At 46.3% G+C, this 13,450-nt stretch overlaps 1 protein-coding gene across 1 annotated transcript in view; it reads left to right on the plus strand.

The window, feature by feature from the left end:
- brpf3b (bromodomain and PHD finger containing, 3b) overlaps positions 1-13,450 on the plus strand; it is a gene marked incomplete at its 5' end in the record, with an annotated part of 41,427 nt that overhangs the window by 16,348 nt on the left and 11,629 nt on the right. Inside the window, 2 exons of the mRNA XM_083639226.1 lie at positions 8,492-8,671; positions 11,288-11,974. Of these exons, the coding sequence (XP_083495352.1) occupies positions 8,492-8,671; positions 11,288-11,974 (867 nt within the window). The remainder of the gene's footprint in view (positions 1-8,491; positions 8,672-11,287; positions 11,975-13,450) is intronic.

The following is a 13,450-nucleotide window of genomic DNA, read 5'->3' on the forward strand; positions in this document are numbered from 1 at the left end:
GAACCCAAGTGCCACATGACTGTTAAGCTGTATGCATATAGCTTTAGCCACTATTTTCAATGAGCCTAGTTGCGAACATGAGCTAATGGAACATTGTCCTCAGGTAATTGAGCCAGGGTCCCCCACACGCACCAACCCCGACCACCCCACTGTCTACGGTCTAGTAAGTAGGGCCCACAGAGTCTGGTAGCCATGGCTGCCTCACAACTCCTCTCCATGTGCACTCTATGTCTGCAGTGCACTAGTGGCTGACATTTTTTCGGGATTCCCATGGGTCACGGGATTCCCACAGGATTCCCGTGGGATGAGTCATTCCACCCTTTATCACCTGATTGTGTGTGATTGGGATGGGGGGAAAAGTCAACGGGAGTGGGCGGGAGCGGGAACCATGACAACAATAGACCAGTTTTTATATATAAATATGCACATGCAATTCTTTTTATTTTTGTTTTTTTAGAAGGGTTCTCAATAAATAACATTAAATCCAACCTTAGATGCCATGTTTGGGTTTATATTCAGGGCTTGACATTAACGGATGCCCGGTTGCCCCGGGCAACCAAAACAGAAGTCAACCATTTCTTGGCCTTTGGATGCCAATGGGGCAACCACGTTTTAACATGTAAAAAATAGGCACAGCAGCAAACAGCAAAATATCCACTAAATAAATATTGATTTAAAACGTCACGGTTATATAACCGAGGCTCCGCTACACCGAGTGTTTTGTTGTCACAACAGTCCGTTAGTTTAAAATGCCGTGTCTCTCTCGCTTCGTTTCCGCATGGACTATTATGCGGGCGCACCACACAGCTGCATGTTCCCAGTAGCCAGTCAGAAGCCTAGCCATGGACGTCAGCCCAACATACATTAAATATTGCTCCCGAGATCTGCGTGTTGTGTGACAGTCGTCCACACAAACGGTGGTCTCCGTCAATCTTAATTTGTTTACTGAACGGAGATCGATGTAACATAACGTTAGTTATCTCTCCCTTGCCTTGGTGTGCATACACTAGCGTTACATCTAACAGCAAATTATGAAAGAGACCAGAAGCAACTCAACCAAACGATCTCAGTTTCCACCAAAAAAACATCTAAATGCATTTCGGATAGAGAAAGGATGACCAGGGAGTTCAATCTGCAAAACCTGCCGAAAACCAGTCGCAGCTCCAACCTTCTACATGTGCGTGAGTGATCACTAGGGATGGGTACCGTTCACATTTGAACCGATACCGGTACGATACCGGTACCTGGAATTCGGTACGGTACCCAAAACGGTACCATTTTCGGTACTTTACACGCTCTAATAACAAAAATATTAGTTGTAAAAAAAAAATCCAAACTTCTCAGAGAGAGCCGTCGGTATTCACTAAAGCCTTCATATCTCAGGCTCTGTAGCACATAGAAACATAAAATAAAAAGCATTTGAGAGCTTAACCCTTTGGCTTTTCGTATTATATTTGCCCTAATGTTCATTAAAAAAATGTTTTATCTTTAACCCCAAAAAATAAAAATAAAAATATTCTAATGCATTTTAAGAAATGTTAATAAAGATTATGGCAAATGTAACCCTTCCAAATAAAAAGCCATGGGTTTAAGCTCTCAAATGCTTTTTATTTCATGTTGATAGCTACTATACAGGCTGAGGAAATACATTATGTTGAACCCTTGACAATTACTGCAGCAAGAGTAACGTTAGCGTTTAACGTTTAACGTAACGTTTGCAGTCGTTGTGGAGACAGTGAAAAGCCCCGTTATCTAACAACCACAACGGCAGTGAAACAACTTATCCAGCTAACGTTAGCTAATTAAATAACGTTATCTGATGTTGTAGAAGTCGATGCCTCTCTCAACGTTACAGCTGAGGAGGTGCTGCTAACGTTAGCATGCGGCGCGGTAGGCTATCTGCTTCATTCACCCTCAGCCTATCTGACGTTACAGTCTTCAGCATTTAGCTATATACATTGTTTCTTGTGTTTGACCATGCTCCCTCAAGTTTGAGGTGTTTCGCTGGCCAGCTTTGCAATTCACATCACAAATGTTGCAACCAGTGTTGTCTGAGTCTATCTTGGTAAAGTGTAGTCACATTTTCGGGTGGTCCTGTTTGTTGACGTTGGTGTGTGACGTACTGACGTAACGCGCTCTCCCGCGTTGCCTTAAGGTTCCGTCGGAATTTCTATTTTACCCACTCTCTTTCTATTACTCAGATGCGTTCAAGTACCGAAATTAGGTACCGTTTGTTTTTATGTGAACTGGTACGGGGCAGTACCGACGTATTTCGGTCGGTGCCTGTAAAAGTACCGAGTTCGGTACCCATCCCTAGTGATCACCAGCTTTACATGCCCAACTGTGAAGGCACTAAGGCCATGTTCAGACTAGGAGGCCAAATCTGATTTGTGAACTTAAGTGACCTATTAATGGCTTTATCCAGATTGGTTTTATGAGTCTGGACGCTCCAAGTCTGATTTGTGTCACTTATCCCAAACTAGAGCCCGACCGATATGGGATTTTTGAAACCGATACCGATACCGATTTTAGGGAATAAAAAATTACCGATACCGATAATATCGGCCGATATTTTTTTTTTTTTTTTTTTTTTTATCATCAAATGTTTATCCCCCATTAGTGCTAATCCCCCATTAGTGCTAATTTTTTATTTATTTATCCTGGTTGCTGCTCCACCCTCTGCCGATCTGGGGAGAGCCGAAAACTGGCTCCATGTTTCCACATGGGCAGTTAGCCAGCCGCTTCTATTCACCTGACAGGGGAAGCTTCACCGGTAGGACATAGCACGTGGGAGGTTCACGCTATTCCAACGAGTTCCCCTCCCTCCGAACAGGCACCCTTAACGACCAGAGGAGGCACCACATCAGCAACCCTCAAATATCAAACACTTGACAAAGATATGATTGAGTTGACATGAATTGAAATATGTGATGTAGGCAGGATATTTTACAGCTTATTAATAAACTCAATGCAATGAAACAGTAAACTTAACTGGGAATTTAATAATTATAAATAACTAGAAATACAAAAACACAATAGAACAAATAGTTAAGAAAAAATATCAAATATACACAACATGCTGTCCATGCTGTCTATAACTTATATATATATATAAAAAAAAAAAAAAAAATATTACCGATAACCGATATATCGATAATCGCCAATATCGGCCGATAATATCGGCGGGCCGATAATATCGGTCGGGCTCTATCCCAAACCACATATAGAGGTAGTTTCCAATCTGCTTCAAATGTGCTTTGATGTGTCTTCAGTGCGGACGCGCAGATCCACCAAATCTGATTTGAACGTCACTCGCAACTTGTCATCAAATGCTTCTGCACAGGAAAACCACGTCACCAACGTACGTATTTACTGACGCCCACATCGTTACCATAGCAACCCATGCAGATAGGCTGTTTAGGTCTGGACACACAGATCCGACTTGAAAATCAGATTTGTGGCAGTGCGGACACACTCCCAAATCAGATTTGGGAAACCAATCAAGATAATGATGATTAATGACTTTATCAGCAAATCGAATTTGCCTGTAATGTGAACATGGCCTTAGTAACTGAGCAAATAACATTCGATGATTAAAAATGAATAATAGAACTAATAAGCATGGATGGCCTAGTTGATGATAACACTAAAGTTTATTACCCTCATTCGTTATATTTCCCCTAAAGAAAAAAAATACACAAACTGGACAAAAAAGTAATTAAGTTAATCAAAAGAGCCTTGCAGACAGCCTTTGACTATGTTTTGTTCCAAAGGGAAATACCGTCATGAATGTTTAAACGAAAGATGTAGCTGAGATTTCATTCCGAAGAGACATACAGTCTTTATTTTTATTTATTATTTTGGACTGAAAGGCAACTGTTAAAATTGTGGGGAAAATACCATAAAACCTCTGTCCTCTATTTAAACAATGCTCGTGTGATTTTTATACGTCCACAATAATAATCGTGAAACCGTGATAATCGTGGTTTTTTCTCAGACTATAATCGTACATCAAAATTTATAATTGTTCCATCCCTAGCTGTAATAAGATAAAAAAGATTCCCTAATTACAAGCATACATATTATACGATTATACCATAAATATAGGCTATTATACTTACTTTTCTGTCACATCTTCATTATTAAGCCGACTTATGATTGCATAGTATCTTAATTACTCAAAATATAAAGCGACTAAAAATGGCAACCATATTTTTATTTCGGCAACCAAAAGCTCCTGCCAGGTTGCCACCCCGGCAACCACTTTTCAAAGTTAATGTCGAGCCCTGATATTCAACTAAGGTAGGCATGGTGTGACCCCCCCCCCCCCCTACATCACACTACATACTACCCACTAAATGACCCCCCACTCCCCCCCACATCACACTACATACATACTACATACTACATACTACCCACTACATGACCCCCCACTCCCCACCACATCACACTACATGCATACTACATACTACCCACTACATGACCCCCCACTCCCCACCACATCACACTACATACATACTACATACTACCCACTACATGACCCCCCACTCCCCACCACATCACACTACATACATACTACATACTACCCACTACATGACCCCCCACTCCCCACCACATCACACTACATACATACTACATACTACCCACTACATGACCCCCCACTCCCCACCACATCACACTACATACATACTACACACTACATACTACCCACTACATGACCCCCCCACTCCCCACCACATCACACTACATACATACTACATACTACCCACTACATGACCCCCCACTCCCCACCACATCACACTACATACATACTACACACTACATACTACCCACTACATGACCCCCCACTCCCCACCACATCACACTACATACATACTACATACTACCCACTACATGACCCCCCACTCCCCACCACATCACACTACATACATACTACATACTACCCACTACATGACCCCCCACTCCCCCCCACATCACACTACATACATACTACATACTACCCACTACATGACCCCCCACTCCCCACCACATCACACTACATACATACTACATACTACATACTACATGACCCCCCACTCCCCACCACATCACACTACATACATACTACATACTACCCACTACATGACCCCCCACTCCCCACCACATCACACTACATACATACTACATACTACCCACTACATGACCCCCCACTCCCCCCCACATCACACTACATACATACTACATACTACATACTACCCACTACATGACCCCCCACTCCCCACCACATCACACTACATACATACTACACACTACATACTACCCACTACATGACCCCCCACTCCCCACCACATCACACTACATACTACCCACTACATGACCCCCCACTCCCCACCACATCACACTACATACATACTACATACTACCCACTACATGACCCCCCACTCCCCCCCACATCACACTACATACATACTACATACTACATACTACCCACTACATGACCCCCCACTCCCCACCACATCACACTACATACATACTACACACTACATACTACCCACTACATGACCCCCCACTCCCCACCACATCACACTACATACTACCCACTACATGACCCCCCACTCCCCACCACATCACACTACATACATACTACATACTACCCACTACATGACCCCCCACTCCCCCCCCACATCACACTACATACATACTACATACTACCCACTACATGACCCCCCACTCCCCACCACATCACACTACATACATACTACATACTACCCACTACATGACCCCCCACTCCCCACCACATCACACTACATACATACTACATACTACCCACTACATGACCCCCCCCCCCACATCACACTACATACATACTACATACTACCCACTACATGACCCCCCACTCCCCCCCCACATCACACTACATACACACTACATACTACCCACTACATGACCCCCCACTCCCCACCACATCACACTACATACATACTACATACTACCCACTACATGACCCCCCACTCCCCCCCCACATCACACTACATACACACTACATACTACCCACTACATGACCCCCCACTCCCCACCACATCACACTACATACATACTACATACTACCCACTACATGACCCCCCACTCCCCCCCACATCACACTACATACATACTACATACTACATACTACCCACTACATGACCCCCCACTCCCCACCACATCACACTACATACATACTACATACTACCCACTACATGACCCCCCACTCCCCACCACATCACACTACATACATACTACATACTACCCACTACATGACCCCCCACTCCCCCCCACATCACACTACATACATACTACATACTACATACTACCCACTACATGACCCCCCACTCCCCACCACATCACACTACATACATACTACATACTACCCACTACATGACCCCCCACTCCCCCCCACATCACACTACATACATACTACACACTACATACTACCCACTACATGACCCCCCACTCCCCACCACATCACACTACATACATACTACATACTACATACTACCCACTACATGACCCCCCACTCCCCCCCACATCACACTACATACATACTACACACTACATACTACCCACTACATGACCCCCCACTCCCCACCACATCACACTACATACATACTACATACTACCCACTACATGACCCCCCACTCCCCACCACATCACACTACATACATACTACATACTACCCACTACATGACCCCCCACTCCCCACCACATCACACTACATACATACTACATACTACCCACTACATGACCCCCCACTCCCCCCCACATCACACTACATACATACTACATACTACATACTACCCACTACATGACCCCCCACTCCCCACCACATCACACTACATACATACTACATACTACCCACTACATGACCCCCCACTCCCCACCACATCACACTACATACATACTACATACTACCCACTACATGACCCCCCACTCCCCCCCACATCACACTACATACATACTACATACTACCCACTACATGACCCCCCACTCCCCCCCACATCACACTACATACATACTACATACTACCCACTACATGACCCCCCACTCCCCCCCACATCACACTACATACATACTACATACTACCCACTACATGACCCCCCACTCCCCCCCACATCACACTACATACATACTACACACTACATACTACCCACTACATGACCCCCCCCCCCACATCACACTACATACATACTACATACTACCCACTACATGACCCCCCACATCACACTACATACATACTACATACTACATACTACATGACCCCCCACTCCCCCCCACATCACACTACATACATACTACATACTACCCACTACATGACCCCCCACATCACACTACATACATACTACATACTACATACTACATGACCCCCCACTCCCCCCCACATCACACTACATACATACTACATACTACATACTACATGACCCCCCACTCCCCCCCACATCACACTACATACATACTACATACTACCCACTACATGACCCCCCCACTCCCCCCCACATCACACTACATACATACTACATACTACATACTACATGACCCCCCACTCCCCCCCACATCACACTACATACATACTACATACTACCCACTACATGACCCCCCACTCCCCCCCACATCACACTACATACATACTACATACTACCCACTACATGACCCCCCACTCCCCACCACATCACACTACATACATACTACATACTACATACTACCCACTACATGACCCCCCACTCCCCCCCACATCACACTACATACATACTACATACTACCCACTACATGACCCCCCACTCCCCCCCACATCACACTACATACATACTACATACTACCCACTACATGACCCCCCCACTCCCCCCCACATCACACTACATACATACTACATACTACCCACTACATGACCCCCCACTCCCCACCACATCACACTACATACATACTACATACTACATACTACCCACTACATGACCCCCCACTCCCCCCCACATCACACTACATACATACTACATACTACCCACTACATGACCCCCCACTCCCCCCCACATCACACTACATACATACTACATACTACCCACTACATGACCCCCCACTCCCCCCCACATCACACTACATACATACTACATACTACCCACTACATGACCCCCACTCCCCACCACATCACACTACATACATACTACATACTACCCACTACATGACCCCCCACTCCCCCCCACATCACACTACATACATACTACATACTACCCACTACATGACCCCCACTCCCCACCACATCACCCTACATACATACTACATACTACATACTACCCACTACATGACCCCCCACTCCCCACCACATCACACTACATACATACTACATACTACCCACTACATGACCCCCACTCCCCACCACATCACACTACATACATACTACATACTACATACTACCCACTACATTGGACATTCATTTGGAAGAAACTCTTGGATGGAATTTAAATTAATTATCCTCCTCATCTTCCAGAGGACCTCAAATCCACTTCGCCCCCAACACTAGAGCCTACCGGGCCGGCCCCTCCTCCTCGACAGGGGGACACCCCTCTGGAACCTCCCACCCTGCGGCCAATCACCGGGGAGCCCCGGCTCACCAGCTGGTCCTGCAAGCGGCTCAAACTAGGTGCCAAGCTCTCCCACAGCGGCACAGGTAGGGATTAAACAATTACTGGTTTAATGATAAACAGTCATAAAACTCCTTACGGTAACCGTACGATTTCACTTTTTCTTTATCATTAAAACCGTGCTACCGTGATTACATGTCACTGTTACAGTCATGTATGAGCTCACAGGCTGCACTGGCATAGGCAGAGGGTGAGATGTGCCCCGTTATCAGAGGGTGAGATGTGCCCCGTTATCAGAGGGTGAGATGTACACCGTTATCAGAGGGTGAGATGTGCACTGTTATCAGAGGGTGAGATGTGCCCCGTTATCAGAGGGTGAGGTGTGCCCCGTTATCAGAGGGTGAGATGTGCCCCGTTATCAGAGGGTGAGGTGTGCCCCGTTATCAGAGGGTGAGATGTGCCCCGTTATCAGAGGGTGAGGTGTGCCCTGTTATCAGAGGGTGAGATGTGCCCCGTTATCAGAGGGTGAGATGTGCCCCGTTATCAGAGGGTGAGATGTGCCCCGTTATCAGAGGGTGAGATGTGCACTGTTATCAGAGGGTGAGATGTGCACTGTTATCAGAGGGTGAGATGTGCACTGTTATCAGAGGGTGAGATGTGCCCCGTTATCAGAGGGTGAGATGTGCACCGTTATCAGAGGGTGAGATGTGCACTGTTATCAGAGGGTGAGATGTGCACTGTTATCAGAGGGTGAGATGTGCACTGTTATCAGAGGGTGAGATGTGCCCCGTTATCAGAGGGTGAGATGTGCACCGTTATCAGAGGGTGAGATGTCCACTGTTATCAGAGGGTGAGATGTGCCCCGTTATCAGAGGGTGAGATGTGCCCCGTTATCAGAGGGTGAGGTGTGCCCCGTTATCAGAGGGTGAGATGTGCCCCGTTATCAGAGGGTGAGATGTGCCCCGTTATCAGAGGGTGAGATGTGCCCCGTTATCAGAGGGTGAGATGTGCCCCGTTATCAGAGGGTGAGATGTGCCCCGTTATCAGAGGGTGAGATGTACACCGTTATCAGAGGGTGAGGTGTGCCCCGTTATCAGAGGGTGAGATGTGCCCCGTTATCAGAGGGTGAGATGTGCACTGTTATCAGAGGGTGAGGTGTGCCCCGTTATCAGAGGGTGAGATGTGCACTGTTATCAGAGGGTGAGATGTGCACTGTTATCAGAGGGTGAGATGTGCCCCGTTATCACGATGACATGTGAAACCTCCCTCGGCAGGTAGTATGGCCGAATGCTAACGGCTAGCAGCTCAATGTCTCTAGTGCAGCGTTGCTCCTTAACACTGATGTGTCCAGGGTTTAACCATCTATCATTAACACTGATGTGTCCAGGGTTTCACCATCTATCATTAACACTGATGTGTCCAGGGTTTAACCATCATTAACACTGATGTGTCCAGGGTTTAACCATCATTAACACTGATGTGTCCAGGGTTTAACCATCATTAACACTGATGTGTCCAGGGTTTAACCATCATTAACACTGATGTGTCCAGGGTTTAACCATCATTAACACTGATGTGTCCAGGGTTTAACCATCATTAACACTGATGTGTCCAGGGTTTAACCATCATTAACACTGATGTGTCCAGGGTTTCACCATCTATCATCAACGTACAGCGCTGCTGCTATTCCCCCACCTTTCCTCTTTCCACACTCACTTGCTTTCCTGTCTCCTCTCACTAGATGAAAGGCATTCAGGGTTACTAGCGGATCCGAAGTCTCTGTAAAGCACATAATGCTACTTTCCCGATACTCCTTTTGCAGCCTGGTTAGCGCCATTAGCTCCTCCATCTTCAGGGAGAGATCATACATTCCCCATAATGACAGACAGAAGACATGATTTGTACCTGCTTTTCTCCTCCTGACACTTAACTCCAGCTCTGCATCCCCTCCTTCTCCTTAGTTCCGCGGGGATGTCAGGTCTTTCCACGGAGAGTATCCTTGTGTGACACAGTGCTAACAGTTTCTCCAGAGTGTAAACAGCAGAGCCGTATTTGTGTGGGTCTCCCGATGCGGTTTTAAGTAGTCCAACAATAAACAAAAGGCACAGCACTAATCTCGCCAGTTTCACTCCCATGATTGCATGACACGACGGAGGAGAACTAGTGCTGAAGAATAGCACAGAAACACGCTAAGAAAGACTTTAAAAACAGAACAGAGCTGCAGTAACAAGCCACCAGCCACTCGTGCGGCGCCATCTTGGAATCTGTCCAGCATCAACTAAAGTTAGCAACAGTCTCCCAGATGCAGACACACATCCTTGGTGAAATGATTTCAGTCAGTGTATCAGTACTTTTTGAACATCTTCACATTTTTCAGATTTAAAGCCTACGTAATACTACTCCTATTCGTGTGTACTGTATATATTGGACTGCACTTGCAATGTTGCAATTTTGTCTTTTAGATATTTTCCTATTTTCCGTTTATCTCTGAATATTGATATGACCGCTACGCTGCATACTTCCATGAAGACAAATCCCTCTTATGTAATCTTGCATATTGTGGCAATAAAAGTGATTCTGATAGATTTTTTTTTTTTACAAAAAAAAAAATCTGAGACAAAAAAAAGAAATTCTGATTGAACAGTACTGTGATAATACTGATAACCATGATAGTTTTGCTCACTATACCGTTTCATCTCTAGGCACAGGGGACATTAATTGCACTAAAGCAGAGGAAAGGCCGGTGTCACCACCTCCCATTTTGCACAGCGGAGGGCCAGTGGTGGCTAACGGCCTGCCGGAACTCCTCACCCCCCCACGGCCCAGCACCACCCCCCCACGGCCCAGCACCACCCCCCCACGGCCCAGCACCGGGGGGGTCAGCCTCCTCCTCACCCCCCCACGGCCCAGCACCGGGGGGGTCAGCCTCCTCACCCCCCCACGGCCCAGCACCGGGGGGGTCAGCCTCCTCACCCCCCCACGGCCCAGCACCGGGGGGGTCAGCCTCCTCCTCACCCCCCCACGGCCCAGCACCGGGGGGGTCGGCCGACGCACCTCTGTGCTGTTCAAGAAAGCAAAAAATGGAGCCAAGCTCTTCAGAGAGAGAGACAATGCCTTGCTGAATGGCAAAGGGTCGCAGGAGGACAGTGGAGGCAGCGTCCCTCCAACACCAAACTCCATGGCCAGCACCCCATCCTGCACGCCTCTCTCTGCTCTATCCAAGACCCCACAGAAAAACCCCGGACCCCCCACCCTCACTACGCCTGGACCCCCCACCCTCACTACGCCTGGACCCCCCACCCTCACCATGCCAGAACATTGGACCCCCAGTCGAGACGTCGGTTCAGACAGCGAGCTGGAAAAGACGCAGAAGCAGACACTGGAAAATGGTGAGTAGCCTCTAAGTAACGCAGTAGTTAAAGGAGAACTTTGCTGAAAAACAATGCTGATTTATTTGACACATGTCACACATATCCCAAAACTGTAAACAGTTTTGCAGACATTCATTTAGTTTGACACTTCTTGACTGTTGGTTTGAGTTAAATTGTAGACCAGTGTCATTTGTGCATGCCATGAATGACATCACTGGTGACATCACATTTCTGATGAGCTGTATTGAGCCATTCTGGTAGGAAATGCATGTTGCATCATGATAATACTTTGAATTGAATTAAACTAAATTGTAACATATCAGAGATGAATAGAATCATATTGAATACATGCTATATCATTCTTTATCAAATTGTAATTGTGCTCCCGTATTTGATAGACTAGAGAACATTTTCTTTGTTCTAACAAATGTCCATTGTCTGTTTGTGTTTTGAAATATGGATATTGTTTTAAATTGAGCATTAGGCCTTTTATAAGAATGTTTATTTGTATTTCAATTGTCACGCTCATGGATACATATGAGGTTTTGCTACTTTTTCAATAGACCCTTTTCACGAGGACCATTTTGTGTCAAAAAGGCAGGGTAAACACAGGTGCAAGCAAAACACTAATGAGGGTTTCCAACTTCCATGAGTTGGAAACCCTCATTAGTGTTTTGCTTGCACCCACATAATCGGTCCCAAACTGCTCAGCCTCACCTGGAATGTAAGTTCTGACATTGTGCTATTGTGTGATTTGAGCAAAAGGGGGTGCAGCAGACACCAAAATGGGTGGGGCCTAACAATAATGGCCGTAACTCCACACGCGTTTGTTCAATGATCGTGAAACTTGGCAGATATATCGAGGGGTTTATTTGGACCATGTCCCAGAACCACTGCCACTTTTTTGCAATATCAGTGCCATTTAGAAAAGGCTTGAACCCCTCGCTGCATTGTGCCATGTAGAAAAGGCTTGAACCCCTGCCTGGCTGCAGTGGCCGCTTGCGGCTATAATTCTTTCTGTTACTCGCAATGCTCACAGCTGAACAGGAGGAAAAGGCGTCACATCAGATCGCGGCTTAAGCGTTCTTTGTCCTTCTCCAGCCTAGGTTTGTCCTTCTCCAGCCTAGGTTGGCCGATAAAAATGTATTCTATTCTGTTCTACTCTAACCAGTTGCCCTCCTTCTCTAGTCATTTCAATTACCGTAAATTTCAGACTATAAGCCGCGGCTTTTTCCCCGTTTTTTGGCCCTGCGGCTTATATAACGATGCGGCTTATCTATGGATTTTATCAGCTAACGGCCGCTCGGGGACCTCCAAAATCTATGGATGTTGGTATGAGGCAGAACGAGAGCAAGACAGACATTACGAGAGCGAGACCCTGATTGGATGATGTTGCAAAAAATGTGCCTCGCGACCTGATTGGAGCACTGTGCCACTACGCTCTCTCAGCCACTACGGTAAAACACCCTCCCTCCTCCCTCGCTCCGGGGGGAA

The sequence above is a fragment of the Poromitra crassiceps genome (assembly GCF_964638095.1).
Source record: "Poromitra crassiceps genome assembly, chromosome: 6".
NCBI classification, from domain to species: domain Eukaryota; kingdom Metazoa; phylum Chordata; class Actinopteri; order Beryciformes; family Melamphaidae; genus Poromitra; species Poromitra crassiceps.